This window comes from Pomacea canaliculata, linkage group LG1, assembly GCF_003073045.1.
Source record: "Pomacea canaliculata isolate SZHN2017 linkage group LG1, ASM307304v1, whole genome shotgun sequence".
NCBI lineage: Eukaryota > Metazoa > Mollusca > Gastropoda > Architaenioglossa > Ampullariidae > Pomacea > Pomacea canaliculata.
In genome coordinates, this window is record NC_037590.1 from 29,584,305 (window position 1) to 29,609,689 (window position 25,385).

The window sequence follows — 25,385 nt, forward strand, 5'->3', positions numbered from 1 at the left end:
GTAGAATGCCTAATGCAAATTTGCATTCTTCCACAAGCAAGAAACTTTTTGCACATTAGCAGAAATCTATTTTCCTGATATTGCTTCTACACTTGCCCTCCTTCACCGATCTCCCTATTGACATTTCTATCACATCCTCACCTCTGTGCTCTGGTGGAAACATACAATTAGGAAAGATCAATACAACACAGGACATCAGCGCAAGCTCTGATACGCCTGTGGGGGAAAAAACCCAACAAAAGTTATGCCACAAGGCAGAAAAAAAGGTGAAGCCTCATCCACTTGTATTATGCATTTACGTGTTATTTTAATGAGTAAACAGTCTTACCTCATTATCTCTCCAACACATGTAAGGTGATGTCACTGACAAAAAGGGTACTTAGTTCAACAGCAATCTATGCTTGTATTTTTAGTTAGTTTGCAATAAATGATCTTTTAACTACATTTAAGACACAATTTTGAAAACTCCTTTGATTCTGTAATAAAAGGTATACCTATTCAAAACAAAATTATCCCGATATTGCTTGTTCTTATTGACATTTCTGTTAGTGTTTCTTAATTCATCTGAGGGAAGAATCACAAATTATCATCTGCTTTTTCTGCTCATCAGCAATAATGGAAGAATACCTACAGAATGTAAGGCATATATTTTGACATGCTGATAAAACACTTATGCAATCTCTTTTGTGCTCAACATTCAAGCAAAATAGTGTCTAGGCAACATTTTTGCTTGAGATGTTATACAGCAGTACTGCTAAGCTTCTAACTATAAAACGTATATATAATTAGAGTGCGAAGAATAATTGAAATGTGTTCTGGTTTGAATTCTGCTGTCACATTGTTATTAAGAAACTGTAATTTTCATCAGTTTATCAGTGACAAGCAAAGAAATGGGTTGGAACTGCACAGACAATAACACATTTAAAAGATAGAAATGTCTGGTAATGCCTTTTTTTCTGGGAAATAATTTTGGGTGGGAACTTGGGGGGAGGGGGAGAAGAGTGAATCAAGGGGAATCACCATATGTTCAAGTAAATTATTCTATCATGTAAGATTCTTGAAAGTGACATTTTCAACTATATTATCAAAGGAAAATAGTTTACTGGTTCTCAGTTAAAACATTTATTGGATAAAACTGAAATGACAATTCCATTCGCAACAACAACTTGTGAAAGTCAAGTCCCACATCATTCAGAACAGTTTTTGGTCTGTGGTCTTCACCACAGTCATGTTCCACGCAGGTCACAGCAACAAGATCCACATTCTCAGTGTAGAGTTATTCTGTTTAGCCAGTCTTAGCCAGACAAGGTTCTCCAGGTCATTTTGATTACTTCTAATCACCATCTGAAATGTGCATATGCTCTGTTGGCCTCGCACTGCTTATGACGTTCTTGTTTCTTTCTGATGCTTTTGCCCTGATCGATAATATACACAGAGAGAAAATATAAACTTTTACTTCAGTCTGTTTTCAATGGGACGACCAGCATTAGCTATACTAATGTGCATGTACAAGTAATATTTTCTGCCTGATTTTATTCACAATATCGAAATGCAAAATACCTACACAGACATTGCCTGCTGTAAATAACTACTGCAAGAATTATTCTGTTTAATTAGTCCTCAGCTAATATTTTAATATAGCTTAAAATCTATACCAAGTAAATATATGGCCTAATGGACTTAAAAAAGATTAAAAGACTAAAATTTTAAAAAGCAGATGTTGCCAGGAAAATCACCATCTGTAAGGTTTGTGTTGTTCTAGGGTATTGCCAGAGGGTACTGTAAAAAGTCAAAGACTATAAAGCTGGTCACCTCATTTTTGTATGCATCAATGAGCTCCCATGCCAGTTTTTGGTGCATAGGGATTTTGCGTTCTTTGTCTCGACAATTCTCGACCAGCCACTTTGTTGCACAAAAAAGCTGATAATTAGGGCTACATGGCACGGGTACCTGAAATGCAAATTACCAGCACCATCTCTGTAGGAATAGTCAAAATAGACTACTGTCTTAAACATAAAAAATCGAGAATAAATAAAAAAATGAGAAAGGAATGTGGTCTGTTTTATAATTAATGTCACCAATACTGTTTGAACTTTATTTTTAAGGTAGAATTATTATTAGTTATTTGGTGAAAGGGAGATAGCAAGTCCAAGTTTCCGACTATGCATTCTTTTACCTGATATGTGACACCTCCTTTGACAACCCTTGTGGTAATAAGGACTGGTTTGCAGTTTTCGATTGCTTGTTTAAAGATAACCACAGGATCTGTTTCTATTGACTCCTTTTCTTCTGCAGAGCTTGCTTTATTGTACTTCTCCACTTGAATGTGTTTTATATTTTCAAATGTCTAATGGGAATAAAAATGTAGATGATCATGAAACACAATGGTCGAAACCTCAGACAACAGACACCTACTAGGGCAAAGATGTTACAATGAATTTTTACTGTGATTCCACAGTAACACTACTTAGAAGGCTTAATATCTACCCCTAAAAACATGTCAATTATTCTCTGTATCCCAAATACTGCATTTTTTCCCCACATAATGATTATAGTCTTTAGAAAGAAATTGCTAAATATTTAAAATAATACTAAACAAAAAAACAGAATCCTTAATATAAGACAGATAACACAAAATGCAGTTTTAAATATAGACCTACCTTTTCCAAAATGTCCCTTGCTAAATATTTTTTACCTTTCTTCATAATCCTGTTGATGAACTTCCTGTGCAAAGAGATAACCAAGAAAATCAATCTATTTTCATACTTCATTTTACTAGCCCTACTTCTTATTTACACTATATACAGAAAAACTGCTCAATTCTTTCAGCCATCAAACTTTAATAAATTCATATTGAGTGGAATAATATACTTTTCTCAGTGCAGTAAAACATCAATTTCAATGTGTCTGGAAACCAAACAAATAAGTGGTAAAAGCACCAGCATCCAAAACAAGATAGACCCAACAATAACAGACTGTATAATGAACAAGCTGCATATTTCCCCCAACAAATTAAGTTGTTCAATGGCTATTCAATGGTTTGGGGGTGGAGTGGAGAAAGAAAGGCAGCAAGGGACAGGTGAGAAAGCCAAGAATGTAACATAAATATGGTCTCTAACACCTCATTTCCCAGCTACCAAAATATTACAGGACTACTGTTTCTAATAACAATTCTTAGTGTGGAGTGTACACAAAGTGCTGTGAAATTTGTATGTTATGTTCGTATGTTACGAACAACATTTATATAAATGTATTTCAATAAGATACAGCTTTATTTATCCCAGAAGGTAATTAGTATCAGCTCTGTAAGCAAGCAAGGATTAGAACCACAATGAAAGCTATCAACAATACCATCACAGATTCATACTTGCCACACCATACAGACCCTCATACAATCAACATTCAGACTCCCATATGATATACATTCATTCACACACGAAAGCATTGACATGGTCAAAACAACAAAGGACAGCCTCAATCTGTTGGTCCTGCATGTAGGCACATAGAATCAGCAGCCTGGTGGAACTCTCCAAAATGGACATCGAGCATCATCATGTAGAATTGCAGACACTTTTGAAAATGTCTACATGAGGTGAACTTTTAGTTTTGTGATTAAACATAAGCTGCAAGACTATCACATAAATTAACAATACTGAATGTTTTTCAATTACTGATTAATGAAAAGTTGAGATTAATATATGCTTGGCAAAACACCCCAGTGACAAAAGCTAGGAAAAAAAATTGATGGATCTGATTTTATAAAAACTGATTAGCAGACAAAAGTTGATTCATTTTTTATATCATGTATTTCGCTTGCAAAGAATTATCACTTACCAATTGTACTTGGTTCAAATACATTTACTAAGTTCATTCATCAATGGTGTTTTGTCTTTATCCCAAATATCTAACAAGTGAATTTATTACAGGGGATAAATATGCAGTTTAATGGTGAATACTTCTACTTACTGCATCAGAGGGTCATAGAAAATAGATGAAACCTGCTCCGTTTTGGCTGCTTTGATTGGTCTGAAGCGGCGAACATCGTTATCCTGAAGTGGCTGCGCCAGCTCTTTTTTGTCTAGTATGGGTTCCAAGAAGTGCGGGTTGTAGACACTCGTTCGTACCTGGGTTATTCTGTCCAAAATAGTCACACAGAAATAAGGAACATGATTTGATGAAGCCCTCTTAAGCTTAACTGAAACGTTTTAATTATCTACAAAACACTTTCTCGAGGGTCATATTCTTATAAACTGTTAACAGTGCAAGTGCTGAACAATCAAGTAAACAAGCAATATCTAATGACGAATTAAATGCAAAAAATGTAAACTGGAAACTTGGGTAGAAACATGCAAAGCAAACCGGCGAACTACAAGTCTTGTAAGTAGAGATTTCAGTCAAACTCAAACGATCTTCTACTTAACAAATTCGTAAGCTTAAAATTTACAAGAGGTAAAAAGGGAACTATAAAGAAAAAAACAAACGTGGGCGCAAAGACTCTCATGGTTATCCCTTGAAGTCGTCCAAGGGTGAACGAACACATTTTAGCAGGAACAGCCATTATGTTTTTAGGAGACTCTCTATCAAGAAAACACGAAAGCACCACTCAGGCTTGGCTACTCCAAACCTGATGTTGTTTCTTTCCTTGACTAAGGAAGCCAACGAAGTAACGATCTATCTTTTTCAGTGCAGCATGTAGAATCTAATTTCTGAACTTCCCTTTATTCAGTTTTTTTTTTTTTGTGTGTGACAGGTACTGACATTATAATTTATAGTATTACTAAGACTAAGCATTGAAATCAGAATCGTAGACGTAGACGTTCAATGGTTCATGCGCTTCTTCTGTCATAACAGGGGAAAAGATTCAAGAGTTAGAAGATGAGACAGCGTATATCTTGAATAATTGTTTTAAATAACATTTTGGAATTGGTATTGGTTGGTAGCAAAACAAAATATCTCAAACATGTTTTGTGTTTATGTATGTTCTGTCAATCGAGTGAAAACATATCAAAGCTAAAGTTTATTTTGCAAATAAAGGTAAATAAGAGTATAAGTAGTTATTTACACGTATATGTACATTCTGTCTCATTTTTTTCTCGTTCATTCTTAATCGCAGGCGTAGATTACAGATTACTTTTAGAATGTGCATGGCCATATCACTTGGCCATACTGTAATATAAATTATATGATAATGTTTATGTTAGATGGAACAAGAATGCTTTAGGAGAATACATATTTATCATGTAATCCTTGATTATTCATGGAAGATGATTGCACTGGAGGAGCTGATGTCCAGAGCAGAAAATTGTACTGAAACCAATCACTGAAGCTAATATATTTTAATAGCCATTAGTAAAGGATATTCTAAAAAAGAAGTTACTGGTAGATCCAAAGACAGTAAGGTATAAACAAATAAGGTAAAAATGGAACATTTTTTACAGGAACTTTGGCAATGATGTCTACAACTGCGGCAAAATTATGGCATGGAAACTACAGGAGCACAGTTTATCCTGTTGATCTTGATGCCAGTCCTGCTTATGGCACTTACAGGAAAGAGGAAATAAAAAGTCTTGTACAATTATGTGCAGCATTTATTGTGCAAGATTCAGGCATGACAAAACAAGCACTTGACATTATTCCAAAGCACCTATATGAACCTTTCTTGCAGGTCATTGTTCATTCTATAATCTTGCAAAAAATTTTATTTTTTCTGTAAAGGATGTCTGATAAAACTTGAAAGAAAAAGCAGAGAGAGAGAGAGTGTGTGAGAAAGAAAGTTCTGAGTTTGCAACCAATTACAGCATTAAGATGTTAGTATCTTAATGGACTGATATAGTAAGGTGACAATTTTTAAATGCAAAGTGCTGTTGATAACAAAACTTACAAGCCATCAGTACATTTTCTATTTTCCAGGAGGCTCTTGTAAAAAACCGTGAGCTGGCCATTCAAGAAATCATAGCTTCATGGCCTTTGCCATCTCTCATTCTCCACAGGCTGATGCCTAACCTTTTTACCTCTGTACAAGCACTTTTCAACAGTTCATATCAGTGTGACATTGTGAAACAAGGATTACGTTATACAACTGCCTTGGCTCAAACATTTCTTGATTCTCTGAAAAAGGGCAGCACACCACGGCTTCAGTATCTAGATCTCACAGGATTTCCAACAGGTAACAACTTATGCAGAGTCAACTAATATATTTGTCAAGTGGTGTATTGTTTGAACAAATTAAAAGGGATTATTAATCTTAAATTTTACAAGTTGTGTTCTTTTATTTTTTCATGGTAGTCATAAGTGCTAGCTTTTCTGAAGTGTTTGGCTTTGAAAAAAAAAGCAAGACAAAAACCTGGTCTGGTGAGAAATAAGGTTTTTCTGAATAATTTGCTGTCCTGAGAGCATCTGAGTAAAAGACAGGAAACCCTTGGCCAGTTGTGAATCTCTAAGCTGTTTAGTGTTACAGATTGACATGTTGTGAAAACTCACATCTAATCTGTTGATAGCTTTGGCTTTTTACAGCAGAGGTGATAGTCTATTTTGTGGCAACACACTGCATGCTGGCACACAATGAGGTGCGACATGAGACCATACTGTCCATGTACAACCAAGCAGTGAAACATTCAGGCCAGGCTCTTGGCATCACAGAAAGGATGGAGCCCATAGAACACAGCCTCCCTCCTGACTGCTGTAAGTTCTACAAGTCAAAGTGGGGTTATTGACTGTTAATTTTTCACATTTGAGTAAAGCAGGAGTGGTAATTTTGCATGTCTATTTGCATTCATTGTTGTGATGTAGCTAACATACAAGCACAAACCTTCTCCCCACTTTCTATCACACATAAATTCATTGAGCATTATTGGTATTAATGTAAGTGCAGAAATTGGTTTGATGATAACATGAGCCAATGAGAAATGGAAAAAAAGGAAAATTGAGTTTGTTCATTTTATTTCATTATCATTATTTCAAAGCCACCTATCTGTATTCAGATCACTTGTCTATATCATGCCTGCATCATCTTAATAATAGATTTTTGGTGTAGTATCATCATTAAAAATTTGACATTTTTTGTGGACTCTAAACATGTGTCATTTTCTGGCCTGAGCCTTTAACTAGAAAATAGCAGTTGAAGTGTAGACTGTTTTTCCATTATTGTTTCTGTCTGACAGCAGTCATTATCAAGTTGGATGCTTTTGTGATGTCAGAGGCAACTCATACAGAACTCTGCAAAGCTTTGAAGGTGTCAAGTTTTCGTGATCGCAAACTCTGTCTTATTGTTTCCCGTTTGGGTATGACATGCTTGGGGGTGTGTCGTGTTGGACTTCTTCTGAAACTGGTGGATCCACAGGTAGGCAGAATAAAATTGAACCTTGGTGCTATGTCACCCATGCCTGCATAGGACAAGTACAGCAGGTTTTATAATAGCAAATTGTGGCAGTGGTGACCTATTTCAGAGAATAGTAGTCAGGTGGGTGGCTGTTCATGGAAGTATTAATGACTTGACTGAAGCTTCTAGTAGAAAGGGTGCGGAGGAAATGATATAGGGTCTGCATAGGTACAACACTTCCTGTTGACAGCGGACACCTTTTTTATTCCTTGAAAAGTATGTCTTAGCATTTTGTTCATTACATAAAAGCGATTAAAAACATCTTGAAGCTTTAATGAATCAATACATCAATAGTAACCGTATTATCTTGAAAGAGTGATAGCCTATACTTGTTAAGTGTGAAAGAGGATAGAGAAGACAGCTTATCATGGTAGAGTACAATCATGAAATAGCTGGCTGTGTTTCTGAAGATGAACATCTAATTAATACATTTCATAGAATCAGTGATTGACATGTTCTGTTCTTTAATATGCATTTTGCTGTCTTTTCACAGCACCTTACAGGCTTGCAGCTACAATACAATGCCCTGAATTCTGGTGACTTTGTGGAGATAGCCTCAGCCCTCAAAGGCTTAGTTTGTCTGGAGTCTCTGGATTTGTCCTGCAATAGTATCTTCTTCCATCAGCATGAAGAAGCTTGCAAAGCAGCTGCTGAGGTGTTTGCTGCCATGCCAAAGCTGAAGCGCCTGGATCTCAGCAACAACCGCATCAAGACACGTCTCCGAAGGTTACTTGAAGCTGTTGTACAGCCATTGACATCTCTGCGGTTGGCAGGCTGTGGGCTGACTGTAACAGATTTGCTATACTTGTCACATTCCCATCACAGTTCATATCTTGAAGCACTGGACTTGAGTGAGAACAATTTAAAGTTGTGTGAACGCCAGATAAGAGGGATTCTTAGTGCCACCCAGTCCTGCCTGCAGCTGCTGGAACTGGAGCATTGCAGCTTGAATGATCAGATGGTGCAGAGTTTGACTTACCACTTCTCAGGCCTTCGCAGTCTGAAATATTTGAATGTAGCAGAGAACCAGCTGTCTCACCCCTGCCTTGCATCTCTCACTGCAGCAGTAGCAGAGCTGGTCTCGCTACAGGTGTTCAAGACATCCTTCCCAACGGACTGCTACCAGCATGAAAATGAGGAAGACGAGGAGCGAGGGAAAGAAGATGTGATAAAAGAGATTGCTTTGGTTTTCAGTAACAGTGGTGTGAATTCTCTGAGAGCAAAACCAGTGCACCTGGCAGTGATTGAGTTGGACAGAGTTTGGAACCTTGCCTAAGATTTACACTTGCAGAGTGCATCCTTTCAGTATCAAAACTGTTGAAACTGGCAGAGGTTTGGAATATTTTACCTAGTAAAAGCAGAATTAGAAAAATTTACAGCTGATGTCAGGTTAATTTTGCGTTCACTCAGTATGTTTTCATTGATGTCGGATCAAACCCATTGCAGCCAAGAATCAGTGCTGATCAAAGTTCATTATACTTATCTAGGATTAGTGGAATAAATTTTGGTCAGTAGGCAGAATTGTTTCATGGTCATTTACTTTGCTCTGTACCTAGGTTGGCTTTTTTTTTTTAAAAGCAAAGGATTAGCGAAGGAAGAATGTGTTAGTTTTCTGTTACTTTTAGTAAGGTTTAAGAACATGTATTGTGCAAGGAACACCAGGATGAAATGTTATGCATCCTTAGAAACATTTTGAAAGAGATTTTTCATCTAAAAATTAATGAATGTTAAGTCCTATTGTGGTTAAAATATATTACAAATTTTTTTGTTCTTTTTTCTAATTCTTATGTGTTTGTGTTCTCAGTTTCTCTTGTAATTAGTGCAAGTTCTGATTACTGAAAATGAGTGAAAATATTATGAGTAATACAACTGTATTTAACAGTGCTGAAGCTCTTTGGTCTGTCAGTTCATCTTGGGCGACACTTGATGACCATATAGGTCCATAGCAGCAGACATTGAAGTGTGTCAGGGAATTCAGTTTGTTACTTGGTTGCACTATTGCCATATACTGCAGACATTTCCTCAGATGAAACTATGTCCTCACTTTCCCTCTTCCTTCTGCTCTCTTTATCTTCTCTTTCTTTCATTGAATCTTCCTTTGCTTGTTTTCTTTTCATAATTGCTATGACTTTTCTATCAATTGTACCAATTTGCATTTTAAATGGTTCTCTGGTCCATCAGTAACCGAAGCTTTTGCTGTGGTACTTTCATATTTCTGTCACATTGGCATGCACCGAGGTCTGCACATTGGCACCAATATCAAACACTTGATGCAGTTTCCATGAGATATACTGTCTTTACAGTCTCCTTGCCTTGCTTCGATGCTTGTGCTACTTCATCCATTAATCGGGATACATAGAGATTGACATTCTTGTGTAGTTGTGATGGAGTTCCAGCATGAGTCCACGGGTCTATCAGTATCTGAGAAACTTGGGTAACAATTATCCCTGTTGTTGGTGTAGTTCAGAGAAAAAAATAATGTACAACTTGCAAATGATTTGAAAGTTCAGTCAAGGGAAGTTGTGACAATGGCCTTCTAAAGATACTGTGGCTAGAAGCCAACCTTGTCTTTAGGCTACTCAATATATTGTTGACACAAATACTTAATAATTTTACTATCATTCTATTTGTCCACTATAGGTGTATCTCATTGTCTTATTCGGTTACATCTCATTGTATCACTTTTCACTAGTACGACTGTATCACTAATAGGACCCAACTGTCACAGAAGATGTTCTTATGTACTACAAGCTCAGATAAGCAGAAGATTCCAGAAGGAACTATATATAGCTCGAACGCTCTACAACAATCTAGGACAATATAACAATGACGTAATGGTTTTTAATCTTGTTTACATAGCAATGCCTTCAGACTAACGGCTGAAGTTGCTTGCTCGTTGTTGCTATGTCTGATGTCTCTTATTATTAATTTTGCCACTAATGTGCGAGCTGAACTGTAATAGTATAATATCATCAATAAATAACAAAGAAGTATCCATTAAGGAAAATTGACAAAGGTGAGCTTACGTATCTAAAATCCAAATGCATGTACATAAATGCAACACAAGCATGCTCAGATTCACAGCACCATTTGAAATAAAAAAGAAAGGCAAGTTTTTACTGCAAGAAACAACTTGGAATCCCTCTGTCATTTTATTACATTACAGACAGTGGCTTATAATAAAATGAAATATTTCAGTATCACACTTGATAATCTGTATTCTGCAAGTGTAAACACAAACTTAAGTATTAACTAGTTCTGTGCAAACTTTTTTGAATTACAAGTTATGCTTTGGGGTTACTCATGAAAGATTACTGATGATTTTTTTTGGTGTGTAACAAAAATATCAAAATATTACAAGTCATGTTGAATTTAATTACAAGATTAATGGATTAGCAAAATACTCATAAGTACAATGTTCATCTGCCTCATTTTCTGTGTTGCATGAAGATCAGCACAACAACATAAACAGATCTGTCTTATTTTGTAATGAAGCTTACTTAAGCATTTTGCTATTTATCAGATACATTAAACACTCAATGATAACATAAGACTAAGAAAAATTATAAGACCAAAGAATAGCCAACACAATTCTGCTTGCGCAAAATGAAAGACAAACATCACAGACTAGTAATAAATACATAAGCACCAGTAATAATAAACAGCATCAAAATCTGAAGACAAGCCCCACGAGGCAGATTGGGGTTGTGCAGGGCTATCTTCCCTGCTTCAAATTCAGATGTTGAATGGGTATCTATGAAATTAACTCCAGGTCACAGTCATCGCTAATAAATAACAAAGACTCAGAGATAAAGCCCTTTAGCAACTGTTAATAGTAAACCAGCATCTGGTATCTAAGCATAACATTCTATGGCATTTATAAAGGCTAGCAAGTGTACCTAAATATATTGTTATGGCCTTATTTTTGTAGAGGTTAAAGGGCTTGAGAATTGGAAGAAGCAACTTTGCCAGAACAATGGGAGCTTGGGAAAGTTGCTTTCCAAAGTCTTTTATGTCTTAAAGCTGTTAGTGACAATGGCTACAACAATTAAGATTTTCAAATACCTGGACTGATAACATACAGAACTGAGAATTGTACAGATTCCTATATACAAGATAAATAGCAGGCACTCATCTTTCATAAAAATAAACAGATGCTTCCATACTAAAAGAAAACAAACCCCAAAAATCCCTCTTCCTTTGTCATCTTGAAATGAACAAATAGTTTTTCAATACATATTTAATCATGCAATCACACAGTACAAGAATGCACAATTTTAGCATCATGTTTTAGATAATTTAAGTATAAACAGTAATCATTTTCAGCGACAAAACAGCGACACATCCTCCACATGAAAGACAAACCACTTTATCTTAAATGTCTACTCCACTTTCCCAAACCTTTGAAAGAAATAGGAGTGCCTCAATCAGCAAAAAACTTATCCTTTGACACAAAATGAATCTTAGGCAAGATACTTTTACATTTGGAACATACTGTGAGAAAATTGCTTCAACATTCTGGTCAAACTGAAGACAAAATGATAAGGCTAGAGAAGAAAAACAACAAAGCATGTTTAAAAAAAGTAAATAGAACTGTCAAATCAGTCTCCCATTTTACTTCATATACATTATTGTACTTCAAAGAATAGTGCAAACATCTAAGATGTAATTCAGCAAGAACAACACATGAATAAAAGGTGACAGGATCAATGACCATTGTAGCCTTAAATAGTTTGTTAAGTATTTATAAAGAAATGTGTGAATATTTGCTGATGATAAGAAAAATGAAAGTTGGTTCTTAAACATCCAAAATGCTAAACATCACATTGTATAAAAACACATAGAAAATCAAACCCTTCAAAACATACATCACTAAAATAAAAATAAAACTTCTGGCATTGCTGACCAAAAAAAAGACAAAATAAGCAGGAAAGTATAAAAATTCTTTAAGAATTTTGCTCAAAACCCGTGAAAAGATGAACAAACTGTCAAAAACATTAAATGGGGTCAAGCAATAGATCCTATTTCTTAAGGGACAAGAAACTTCAGGGATCGAAGGCTAAAAGAAAATGTCCTCATAAGCCAGCACAGCTAATTTTGTTCATTTATATCTGATAATGGAATACAAAGATTTGCAAAAAAAGACATCACAGAATATAGATACCCCAAAAGAAAAAAAAAATAATGAAATATGCAGACCCTAAAAAAAAAATTCCCTGAAGATTGTGACCCAAAAAAAGAATCAGAAAGAATCATGGAATATAAATTTCCGAGATCACAGTGTGTCAAGATCTGAAAAACAAAACCTTTTACTTGAGAACATCTTCAGCTATTGTTCATAAGCTTTAATCATAATAAAAGTGAACTGAAAGTTGTGAATGTGAACTGTTTTGTGGAATGCAGGATTAATCATCTATTGTTGTCTTCAATTCAAGTTCAGTGATATATATTTGCAAACATTATTAAAACATATTGCGTAAACTTTTTTAACACGTTTATAAAATGTTTAAATGCTATCTGGGTAAGATTTCTACAAAGTTTAGTTATATATTCATGCTCAGTGAGTAAGCAAAGCAAGTTGGAAAAAAAAAGATTGTAAAAGTGGAAACTTTTCTTGCTTTTTGGTAAAAGTAAAGGATGCCAAGTTTGTGATTGCAGTTTTTCCTTTTTCCTCTTTGGTGACGAGGGAAAGAAAGTAGGATGTGGTGATTTCTACAAGTACTATTTCGAATTATTCCTTACCTCTATCTTTTTTTTAAGCAAGCTAGTAATCTTGCTTCCCAAAATGAAATTTTGACATATTTTGATATAATCACAGGCTTTTTTTAAAAGGGTTGTGAAAGGTCAAAATATTTTTTACATTGCTGTAAAGTATTTATTCCCTAAAAGAAAAATGAGAGTAAGATAGATGCCTATGCATACTGATATTCACTGTTCAGAGTTTACTCCAAGACTTCCCTAATACACGTATAGACTGTCATGACAGTACCACGGTAAAAAGCCCTGAAGATTTAAAATCCTGTGGGTTGCAACATTCATGAGCCACATCTATGACAATCTGCCTACTGTAATCTAGGTCTTTTCAGGGGAAAACATTTTCATTCAAACAAATGTTACCTTAACTCTAAACATAAGTTTGTGTTCATTTTTTCTTCTTCTTCTTTAGCATTTAATTCATACCCCGTCCTATATATATATACACACATATATATTACCAGGAGTCAAGTGGATCTCACAAACTTTTCAATATTTTCCAGTTCTGCACTATATAGAATTTGCCTCTTTCAAGTTGTGCTACTTATTACATGTATTTGTTGTATGTCTTCATGCTTTGCTGTCTAAAAGACAAAACTGAGATGCAAGCTTCTTTCCTTAATAAACAATAATGTTAAAAATGGCATCATTTTAATGTCTGTGATTTGCATAAACCTCAAACAATAATTGCTAAATTTGGTAAGCTTCTGATATAATGATAAATTTTGAACACACACCCACTAAGTAAAAAGGTATGATTTGCATCCTACAGTGTCTACTGCTGACATAGCACCAAAAAATGAAATTAACAGTTCAAATATTAGCAAGATTCAACATTTCAAATATTATATCCTTAAAAGTTAAAAGATAAAAAAATTAAAACAAAATCTTGTTAAGTACTTCCTCCCTCCCTGCATGAGAAACAACTACATTCTGAGTATTAGCTAGGGTCACAATTGACAATACCATGTAAGTTACCAGATGATACATATGCTTTCAGAAATATATGTATATATGCACACACACACACACACTCTTTTGAGAGATTTATCCTTTATATTAATTGGTCTGGCTTACCTTTTTTGAAACAGAATGCATCTTACAGAGTCTGCAGCAGCCTACTTTGCAGATTTGTACTCTGCCTGCAAGATTACATTAGTACATTCTACACTTCTTTGATTGTTAATTACTTGTACGGATCTCGGCACTCAGCTTTCAAAGACTTCTTCTTTCGCTAATTGCATCAGACCTTTAGCTGCACTTATTCCAGCAGATGTAACACACTCTTTTGTACCATGATCACTCACATTTCCACCTGGTAAAGGACTACATGGACTGACAGGAGATATGGCAGCTCTACCATTTTCTCCTGCTTTCAAAAATTCCATAGAAGGAGACGTAATGGGTGTCCCACCAGGGGTTATTGCCCCTCTATCTTGTTCAGGATTCTCATCTATGCGAGATTTGCGAAGTGTTGCAAAAAGGTCCTTAAAAAGGGCTTTGTAAGGAGGAGGCTGGCAGCTTTCCTGGAAATAATCTCGGTTGAGAGTCATGTGAAGCAATGTCTGAACCTCCTTGTGGGCCAGTCTTCGTCTCATGGCTCTGTCTTCTGGATTTTCATCATCAGTCTGGGTCATGCTGAGCCTCTTTGACTTGTTCTGAATGAGAGCTTCATATTTCTGGAATAAAGACTTGTACTGTGTCTCTAATTCATCTAGAATGGACTTGCCTGCATCGTTGTCATCTATTTCTTTGGCATCGGCTGTAACCTGAAATCAAATATACTTATTATATGTAAATGAAATAATATGCAATGGCAAAGGTAGATTTTGGTGACAAGAAGGGCAATAAAAGATAATTATGTCAAGTGGTTTTCTACTTTCGAAGTATTCATATTAAGATATAACAGTGTACTTTGTTTTCACACGTGTTAAAAATTCTAACAAACTACTACTATAACCTGATATTATTTCTTAACATTTTAATAGATTAAACCAGCATGTATAATTATCTGGAACTACTTTTGCAGGGTTCAGGTGATTGAGGTCAGAGGATCTTGAACTCGCCAAGCACTGCCCCACCTTTCTGTGTTTGTACTCACCAAACTTATGAGGTATGATAAGTATTTCATTTGATGAAATTTTTATGAAAAATAGTAGCAGATATATCTATACTATGATCTATACTATACTATGATCCATATCTAACACAACAAAAGCCTAAGCAGTCAACATGTTATTATTCCATGTTTTCCAAAACTAAGAGGTCTTATCGTTGTATTTAACCTGTTTTGAGTGTTAAAAGTGAGAGTTTGAGGGGACACTTTAGGTAAGCTGAATAATTATAGATGCTGTCAAAGCCTAGTTTTTTGGTTGACTGCTTGGGCATTTATTTTGTTAGCTATGGATAATAGTATATGCTAGTACTTACTGAAGTTATTTGCTTTCAGTATTATTGTGGATAGTCAGAGAAGTGCACAGGACAAACTATGTGTGCTCATCGATAAAACAGCAGCTTGAAGCAGCTATATGGGATAAAGGCGTTTGGCTTAATTCTTACTTTTAGGGGCTGCGATATACACTTATGATTATGATTACATGTGCTGACTTAATCTGTTATAAAGTTAATATAAAAATTGTAAGGGACTGTCCAAATATTACAAGCCAATATTCCTCTAGAAAAGACTACACCCTCCACTTCCTCAGCAGATATTGCTATCTAATGCAGCTGAAGGCATACCTTATTGATGGACTCGGAACTGCCATAGAGGCTACCTCCTCCCTCTAGCTTTACTGCTTTGGCTTTGGACAACAGTTCTGGGCTGTCATGCTCCACTTCACTAAGAAGTTCCTTTTCTTGAGCATGCAGTTCTTCATGAATATCCAAAACCTTGCGACACTTGCGGCATATTCCTTCAGGACTCTGTCTGGCCTGTTCTAGCTCAAACTCCAACATCATCGCTTCTGACAGCCGGTCTTCCAATATTGTCACCTGCCGTTAACAAGCATCAATGAATGTATGAATGTAAATATTTTCTATATTTACACAACTTTTAAATAGTTCCCAAGTTTTGCAACCCTTTCCCGGAAATAAAATCAAATTTAAAAATATGCAGTTATACTTAGTAAATACAGATCATTTTCATATGACTGAGTCATTTTCCCCCAGTGGCTAACTTGAGTTCCATAAGAAGCACTAGGAATGGGACCAAAAACATACCTTTGTTTGCAAACTCTTATTTTCCTGCTCTGTAATATCCAGCTCCACCTCTAGATCTTCCCGTCTGCGTCTCTCTATGGTCAACTGTGTCTTGCAATGCTGCACTGCCTCTTGCAGTTTAAGCAGTTCTGCTTCCCATGGGTTAAGGGGAAGATTTTTAAATGTGGAACTCTGTGTCCAGGCCAGGTTTCCAATGTAAAAACTGCTCCTAGACAATCCAATTTACTTTTTTCAGCAATGAAAAAGAGCAATTTTTAAAATGATGGAAATAGCCAGATGTTTTATAGGCATGTTCACTCTTGACCAAAAGATGATCACATGATATAAAACCATCAATTAAGAGGAAGGTGAAACATTACCACCTCAATAATGGCAGTTACAGTATGGGTCTCCAATGATAAGATTGACAGGAAAGTATCTGGTTAAGTATAAGAGGTCGATGGATTCAAGATAATGAACAGCATGAGATACGAGAAAATAAAAAAAAAAAAAAAAATTAAACTGCCTACCTGTTATCACAGTGGCTTTCATTGAGAGACGCTAAACTGGCTGTGCGGCGTTTCTCTTGCTGGATCTTGATGCTGGCATTGTTATCTTTGGATTTATTGGACTCCTCCAGCTTTTTATAGAGATCTTCCACTTTCTGCTCTAATTGCTCCACAGATGCAGTCAGCCTGCATGCACAGTTGCTTGTGTGAGACCATCATGCAACACTGAGCTTCAACACATGCACACACATATCACAATTGAATAAATGTAGCACATACGCAATAACTAAACACACATACACACAGAGCTTGGAAAAAAGAAGGAAAAGAAAAGAAAAACAATACAGGGAATGTCTGAGTGGAATGATGATTCTATAGCTAACATGAACTGAGGCATGTTTGATACATGCACATCTTTTTCTCATTCGTGCACACATACATGTATGCACACTTATCTACCTCTCTATCTTCTGCTTATCAGCTCTGGCATCCATTGTTAACTTCTGGTTCTGGCGCTCCAAGTCCTGAGAGATGCGATCCACCTCTTCATACACACGGTTCCGTGACTCTGTCATAGTGCGTAGCGTTTCCAGCTGTTTGGTGACATGCTGCATGCATATTACACAAATATTAGTTGTTGTCCTGTACAATGACATATCTCATTCTCTTTGAACACTGCCAGTATTTTGTATGTCAGCTTCCGAGCAGGAAAATCAGTTGGACAATAATTGGGAAGAATGGGACTCTACAGATATGAAGCAGAGATGATACACAATAGACAGGAATTCAACACATATATTATCGTAAAAAAGAACCTCTAACACTTTAAAGGAAAATGCAGTTACCCCTACTTCACAGTCATACCATAACAGATTTTTGGTCAGTAACATGTTTTTGTATAGGTCTGCCATGACTGACATTATTATTCTGCTTTAGACCTCTACTTTTCTTTATGTGTTAGGGTGATAATTTTAATGTGGATTGTGGCCTGCACAGAAAACCTGTTTTATTTTTAGTGAATCTGCTAAAATCAATTAGCAGAGAAGGAAGAAAAAAAATTTAAGTTGGCACATCATAGACAAAACAACCAAGCCAAAAAAAAGTATATGTGCTTATGTTTTGCAAATAAGCATGAGAAAGAGAGAGATTGTGCATGTATGTATGCGAGTACACATATAGGTGTGAAAGAGAACGAAAAGGTCTGAGAATATCCGCACTTATTTCCTTACCTGCAGTTCCATGTTCTGCTCCTGGTGAAGCTGCTGTAGTTGCTGTAGCTGAAGTTCCAAATCTCGATTCCTCTCCAGGAGAGCCTTGCCAAGCTCTGCTGCCAGCTGGAGATCTGGTGATAATATAAATGACAATAATAAATAAATAACAACTGATCAAGAATCGTTTACACTTTCCCTTCAAAGCATAGAAATTTTCTTCTTTTTTTTTACTTCTTTGAGTTAGGTGCCTTTGTGTTCTTCAATTACTAGTTCATTTGACGCTCTTAAATAAAAGCAGTAAAACTTTTATATTTTAAATTATAAAATATTATCAAAAAAGTGTAACTCTTGTGTAAGAAACCTTGGTGACAATGCATAATGCTGCAATTTGTTATATAGTCTCGCCACTTAACCTGTTATCCATGCACTTATGCAAGTATATGTATGTATCCGTGTGTGTGTGTGTTAGTGAGTGAATATGTGAATAAGAGAGAGAGAAAAATGTTAACAAGAGTAAAAGCCAAGACCTTTCTCACACATACATTCTGGTGCTCAAATGCTGAGACAGAGAGGGAAAGAGAGGGTAGCTGGTACTCAAATGTCAGTCAACAAAGCAGCCCCTATCTCCCCTGCTCTGGTCAATAAAATTGACTTTAATCAGCTGTCCAGTTTGCACTTTGTATTTATATTCGTAAAGTTGAAGAAAAAATGTCCATGTAAATTTCTCTTAAGCTTGTGTGTATGAGAGATGGAGTGGGAGGGTGTTTGTGTGTGTGTGTGAGAGAGAGATATGGGGTGAGATTGTGTGTGCGTAAGTGTACATGTCTAACCCCCACATTTGTCTAACTCTACCAGTCCTTCCAGATCTACTTTTCTCTGGTAAAAATGTTGACTGTTTCTTATTTGTGCTTGAAGCTCCATTATTTTTATTATTGGCCAGCCAACACTTTACATTGGCTTGATCAGCTGGCGCCTGTGTCAGCCTTACTGACAAGCAAATGACACACTTGGGATATGTTTGCAACACTGACCAAAGATTTCTAGGTAAGCTGCTAATAGTCTACAATCCTTTCTATCACTGCCCATTGGCAGTTCAACCATCCTGAAACAGCCGCTTTTAAAACGCGTTGGAAGTGTCTGGGGAGGGGAGATGCTCACCATCCCTAGACCTAAGCACAAGGTCTCCGATATCACACCGCAGGTCGCAGTCCCAGTGAAGATCGGCGCGAGACGTCATCTTGCGTGTTGGCTGCTGAGTCAGGCCCGCGGGGCGAAGCAGCTTCCTTTGCGACACAGGCAGGCACTGTTTCTATGACTCGGCTGCTGATGTGTTGCTTCAAATTATACCTTTAAATCACAGCAGGCCTGTACATCAACCGCTATACTCTCTCCTACAAAACTGTTAACTTTCTTTTCATACACGTGGATCTGATCAATTGAACATCCACAAAATGGAGGAATGACAGAATATATTTCCCGTCTTGAAGTTCTCACTAAAGTTTCCACAGAACACACATCGGCTGAATTTCAATGCGTGTTGATGAAACATCCGTACAGATATCATAGCAGTATCACATCAAACACTGGAAATCGTCGTGGCATGAAATCACCGCCTCAAAAGAACCTTCTGGATCCGTAGCGCCTTTGCAACATTCCTCGCGGCTCCAGACTAGGATGTAAAAAGCTTGACTCATGAGTAGGCTCTTACTCGCCGTGGATCTGACGACACCGAAGACGACAGCACCGGTAAGCCTGGATCTGGGTCTCATGTTCACAACTCCACGATATCATACTTCGGTCAGCGACTCAAAGGCACAACTGGCACAAACTGACTGCTGCGCGTGCACTGTGCGTGAGCGCATGACGTGCAGCCAGACCGAACACTTGGTGAGGACTGGGAAGCACGCGCTGTCACAGAGGAAATGCTCACTGACGCTACAACAAGTCCCTTGCGTCATCAACGCCATCGGCGGCGCGGTCACGTCTGCAATATTTGTCGATATTCTTCAGTCGTGGCTCCGCCAGACAAGACTTCCCACAGCACCTGTCAGTAATAGAACAGCTGTGCTTCGCGAGCCACATCATGCATCAAGCCGAACAAATAGAAGGGACTGAGGCGAGGCCGCTATCTCCTTCCGCGTGTCAATCACAGCCATGCATGAAGTGCTCATCAGTCATAGATGACGGTTTCAGTTCCTCCAAACGCATCCTTTACATCCCAAACAGATTCGAGATCTTCCGGCATGAATAAAATAATTAGTGAACAAATGATAATGAGAGATCTTCGGTTGGCCGTTTTTGTTATTAGAAAAGAATGCCAATAATTCTCCCACACACACACAACACACGCGCTCTCTCCTAAATGGTTTATTTGGGGGGCGGGGAGAGAAGGGAAGCGTTTTAGGTGACCTCTTAAATACTGATATATGTGACTTGGAGTAAACAGACAAGTTAATAACGTAGTGTAGCCATTACATTCCCCGGGCTTTAATAGGTGGGGAAGGGGGCCACAGTAATTCATTCAACCCCTACCCCACCTTTTGTTCTCTCTTCTCCATCCTCGTCCATCTGTGGGAGGCTAGGGTAAAATGTCTGTGGAAAGATCGATATCGCCATCTCTACAGCACTCGCCTGCATGGTGCCGCGCATGTGTTTCCACGACCTCCTGTACAATCTAATCGATGATAATGATAATCGTCCACTGATGCCAGTGTGTTTTTATACGTGATCTCATTTATTCATTCCTTCATTGGTACCAGTTGACGAACGGTTATGCTGGTCCGCCAGTACTGGTTGTCGGGAGGAATAAATGAAAAGACGCAGTGGCTGACAAGTCTAGCTATTTAAGCCGGTCTTAAACTGTGGTGAGTAGGTCCTGCATGGAACGACCAATCCACCCCTTTATCTGCATGACTGTTCTTCCGTTCTCTCAGCATCGACGTCACTCCAAGGTACCCTGAAAGGACGGTCTCGGAAAGTCGTGGCAGGTCACATGCCAGAATCAGAAGATCTTGCTCTGCTTTATTGTTGCAAGAAGGGGTTCTTGGTGACCCATCAGACCAAACGAAGTCACTGGCTTTGTGTTCTCTGTACAAGCTCCGGAGCAGCCTCCTCAGGCACTTGGTCTTGAATGCATTCTCTCAGTATCGGCAAGCAGACGCACATTCTAATATCCGTACAGCAGAACTGGAACTACGACCGACTTCTACATTATGCACAGTAGCAAACTTATGATGGCGTTGCTGCACCAAACCCTATCCAGCCTACCCATTGCCTCTGACGCCATCCTGATGTGGATGTCTGCCGTGAAGCTGCCATCCCTAATCTGCTTCCCTTCCGCAGGACAGTTTGGCCCCCACAACTGACAAATATTCCTGATGCTATTTTTTTAAGCTTTCTGATTTGTTTATTTGATGACTGCATCTGACGAGTACTGAGCAATTAACTACTTTAAAAAAACTTCTCACAAAGTCGGTAAAAATGGCTTCTGGCATGAGTGTGGGTGCGTTTTACTTCGGCAGTCTGATTGATACGTCGTGTCAGGGCGTTCTACTCTCTGTCCCTCCCACATGCAGTCTGCCCTACTACTAATCTTACTCCGTGTAATCTCCCACCTCACGGATCCCGCTGTCGACTGCACCTAGTCCCGGGGACAAAGAGCTTCCGTGCTGCGTGGCACCCAACGACACTGAACGTCACTGGACGTTATCAACCTAAATCACATCCTCACCTGGGCAGGTATAACTAGCATGCACGCCAAGGACTTGCAGATAGCTTCGCAAACCTCTCACATCTGAGATTATGGTGCACAGGAAGGCACGAAATAACCTCAATCAGTGGAACAGGGTGCGAGGAAACGAAATAGCATCACAGCTTTTTTTGGTGAAGGACAAGACAGCGCAGCAGCTGCACTTCTCAGCAAAGGCACAGATTTGTGGCTTCACTGACTGGTAGCCCTCAGGTATGCCCTCCAAACAAACGGAGAGAGAGGGGGAGGTGGTGGCAGAGAGTAAGGAGACTCACAACAGCACTTAGCACAGAACGACTAATGCTTTTCGTTCTCCCCTTCAACAGGCACGCATTTGACGGCACACCTAAATGCGCATATAATTACAGACATATAAAATATGCAAAAATATGCTTAAATTACACAAATTGCAGAGACACTGCTACCTCCCCTTAAACTGAATATATGTAAATGTATGTTAAATAAACTATAGAAACATGGCCAATCTAGAGAAACGGGTTTATCTGAAAGATGTGGTAATGCATGATAATGTAAATGTGCGGACACTGCGCGCGCATGCATGTGTGTGAAGTTTTCATCGTGCAGGATTAGCTAAAACTGTCAACACTAGGGGAAGCATGGCAGTCCTGTACAGATTGACCAGTACTATCCGCACTGTTTACCTTGTACCAAAAGGCGATATCGCTTTGTGAGACCAAGACGCAGGCCGACCCTTGTGTACACAAAGTGTCGGTGGAGAGGCTGTTAGGCTGGGGAGCCCAAGAGGATCTCCATCTCGACATTTACCATGCACAACAGTCTGTAAGACGTCTGTGAAGCTTTCGAAAAACCTATTTTAGTCAATGCGCCTTTCTTTTTATGTAATCCAACGAATTCACCAAACATAATGCTGCAGTGATTAGCAATTCATTGCTCTCAGATCAGCAACAAATGTATCCCTTGTTGATTGGTCTCTTTCTCTTTTTAATCTTGTATGGTATTACACTGGATTGAGCCAGGGTTCCGGATCAACATAAAAAAAAAAAATTACTGAGCTAACGAGGTAATGACTGTACTGACAATTTTAGATAATTTTAGAATGTGTATGGTCCGTCCGCACATGTGTATTCACACGCTTGTTCCCTGCCTGTAGTCTTTACAGGGGAGGATTGGGACGGGGGCAACTGTGAAGATGACAATTAAATCGTGCATTAGCGATCTTTTTTCGGATTAGGTCACTATATTAGCATTTCCAAAAGAAATGTAATCCCAAACCTCCAGAATGCCACTGCCTCGATCAAGTATACTCATCAATTCAGTGCTTTTCTAAAAGCATTTCTAAAAAATTAGAATTAATTGTCCATGCATTTGTTATATATCCTCTCCCCTGCCAATCTCTACATCAAGCTGCAAGTACGAAATGTCTGATGTATTTTTAAATATAAAAAAATACAAGATTTCACAATTATGCAAAAATCGCTCTTACTTCGGCGGGGAAAAAATCGAACTAATATTCGTATATATCTACAGCTTTATAAGGAAAATAATCTACAAATATGGTGAACAATGGATGATTCATCGCAGCAACACAGAAATGCGACAGGGTGGATCGATAAAATTCTGGGTATTCTCTGGCATTACTGCAACTTTAAGGTTCTGCAACGACACGAATTTACAAAATGTATCTTGTTCATTTATATGCTATTTATGCAGGCTTCAACTGATGTCATTTTTGACTGACAGCAGACGTGCATATGGCGCTAAGCATATTCCAAGTCCAAACGTAAACATACTCGGCTTTACATCCTGGAATCGGTTCCCTGCGACTGTCTGAGAAAGGTGCAAGGCTCTTAAAGCAGCAATGGCCCAAACGCGTTTGGCTTAATAAAATCAACCTCATCGCTCACCATTTTCGTAGTAGTCTTCGCTAAAATCCTCTCCCGTCTCGTAAGTTTCACACAGTTCCTCCATCATCATCTTTCGGTATTTTTAGCTTCTCTTGTTCACGTCAAGATTGGCGTCGTTCGCCATCATGCATTTTTCTTCATCTGCTTGTGGAAACTGATTCTCCTCTACCACGGCGACTGAGGAGAGCGTTCAGGCCTAGTCGACGGTTGCTGGTGTTCTCAAAATCTGCTATGCCAAACAGTGGGCTGTTAAAAGGGCACACATCTAGCTGAACGCACTTTGCGCGCACCGCGACGTGGCAGGCGTTGTACAGGCACGTGGTCACATGACTTCCACGTGCTTGTTTAGGGGATGGCGGCTGCAGACGACGAAAGAGAAATGTTAGCAGCATAACCTAAACATGATCGCGATGGCAGCCGTCTTTGCGGTCATTTGAATGGATAGGTCAGATTAAATAAATTACGCCTAAGCAGTAGACTACTTTGCATTAAACTAGCTCTGTTTCCATTTTGATAATTACCACGTCAACCATTTTCGAAGCATTGTAGCGACGGTTGGGCTCCCGATCTAAGCCTGGTTTGAATAATATTAATAATAAAAACTATATATATATATCCACTGGCACAGTTTGTTTGGTTGCATTTTGTTTATCTTTGTTCAAAATGCAGGACTTATGTAGACCTCGTTCTTCGTATACCACTTGCATGTTTTTACCGATCATTGACAGGGACGCCGAAAGCCAGCATATACTGGCCCCTGGGCAGACGACCTCTCTGAGCCCCTTGTAATTGAAATCGTAAATTATTTTCCCAGTACGAAATATTATGCTTACAATTCCATTGTCATTTTATTCAGAAACGTAACGTAGACAGCAAACATTAGGACAAGTACACTATAATCTACATCGCTACTTAGAAATTTGTTTACACGTGAGTGGTTAGTAAATAATTTAAGGAAAACCGACTTCAAACGATCAAATTTGTAGTATCCCGCTCCATAGAAAACATTCCCCAAAGTGAGGAATGCTAAAAGAAAAAGAAGAAGGGAACAAATCCACTGACCAAAGGCGGGGACCCCTCCACAGCCGCGGGCCCGGGTACACCAACCCTCCTATCCACTCTTCTGATCAGGCCTGGACATTGATTCATTGATACCTCCGTGATTCAACCATATGTGTCAACCGCGCGGATCAGTGGACTGAAATAAAAATTGTCTCGTTTACCCGAAGAACAATCAGTAATCATGGCTCAGCTCGAATCTGTAAAATGTAAATGATACCGAATCGACCGCCCCCTTCCCTTTCTGACGTGACCTAGCCAAATTTTACGGTAGTTATAATGATAGATTGAATTTTTGTAGTTAAACATTCTTTTAGTGTCTAGACACACACCATTGTTTTAAACTTTTCAAGATTAAGGTCCAGATTTAAATGTTTGTACTCAGTATGAAAGATATGGTAATCTCGGATTAGCTAGTGCTATAAAGACTCGTATTACGGGAACGGGGCCGGGACTGCATGGTGTTTTACATCGAGCCAGCAACTATTAAGCTATATCACAGCAAAGCAATTAGCCACTTTCTGATGATTGCTGCAGACTGCCGTCCCAGGAAACACACCAAGATTGGCCCACGTAGGTGGCATTAATAAACTTGATTCAAATTAAAGTTGACTTAAAAATGACAGTTGGAAGAGTTCAAGA

General features: G+C 38.2%; 3 protein-coding genes across 5 annotated transcripts; 1 reads left to right on the plus strand and 2 right to left on the minus strand.

Annotated features, from left to right (window-relative positions):
• Positions 1 to 1,098: 1,098 nt before the first annotated feature.
• LOC112563353 (28S ribosomal protein S7, mitochondrial-like) lies at positions 1,099 to 4,619 on the minus strand. The gene is made up of 6 exons (XM_025237276.1): positions 4,482 to 4,619; positions 3,967 to 4,134; positions 2,661 to 2,724; positions 2,177 to 2,347; positions 1,813 to 1,950; positions 1,099 to 1,415 (listed from the first exon to the last, which is right to left on the minus strand). The coding sequence occupies exons 1-6, from the start codon at positions 4,556 to 4,558 to the stop codon at positions 1,338 to 1,340; spliced, it is 696 nt and encodes a 231-aa protein (XP_025093061.1). The 5' UTR covers positions 4,559 to 4,619; the 3' UTR covers positions 1,099 to 1,337.
• LOC112563332 (leucine-rich repeat-containing protein 14-like) lies at positions 4,605 to 12,560 on the plus strand. Of its 2 annotated transcripts, none has more exons than XM_025237233.1 (6): positions 4,605 to 4,750; positions 5,439 to 5,665; positions 5,911 to 6,166; positions 6,514 to 6,681; positions 7,161 to 7,339; positions 7,872 to 12,560. In XM_025237233.1, the coding sequence occupies exons 2-6, from the start codon at positions 5,450 to 5,452 to the stop codon at positions 8,652 to 8,654; spliced, it is 1,602 nt and encodes a 533-aa protein (XP_025093018.1). In that variant the 5' UTR covers positions 4,605 to 4,750; positions 5,439 to 5,449; the 3' UTR covers positions 8,655 to 12,560. The 2 variants fall into 2 exon arrangements, with proteins under 2 accessions (XP_025093018.1, XP_025093027.1); XM_025237242.1 differs by having other exon boundaries at positions 7,164 to 7,339.
• On the minus strand, positions 10,700 to 24,959 carry LOC112563343 (cerebellar degeneration-related protein 2-like). Of its 2 annotated transcripts, XM_025237264.1 has the most exons (8): positions 24,747 to 24,959; positions 23,685 to 24,043; positions 18,069 to 18,181; positions 17,299 to 17,447; positions 16,861 to 17,025; positions 16,352 to 16,559; positions 15,872 to 16,123; positions 10,700 to 14,901 (listed from the first exon to the last, which is right to left on the minus strand). In XM_025237264.1, exons 2-8 carry the CDS (start codon positions 23,752 to 23,754, stop codon positions 14,341 to 14,343), a joined length of 1,518 nt encoding a protein of 505 aa, XP_025093049.1. In that variant the 5' UTR covers positions 23,755 to 24,043; positions 24,747 to 24,959; the 3' UTR covers positions 10,700 to 14,340. The 2 variants fall into 2 exon arrangements, with proteins under 2 accessions (XP_025093049.1, XP_025093040.1); XM_025237255.1 differs by lacking the exons at positions 23,685 to 24,043; positions 24,747 to 24,959 and adding an exon at positions 19,209 to 20,328.
• Positions 24,960 to 25,385: the final 426 nt, after the last annotated feature.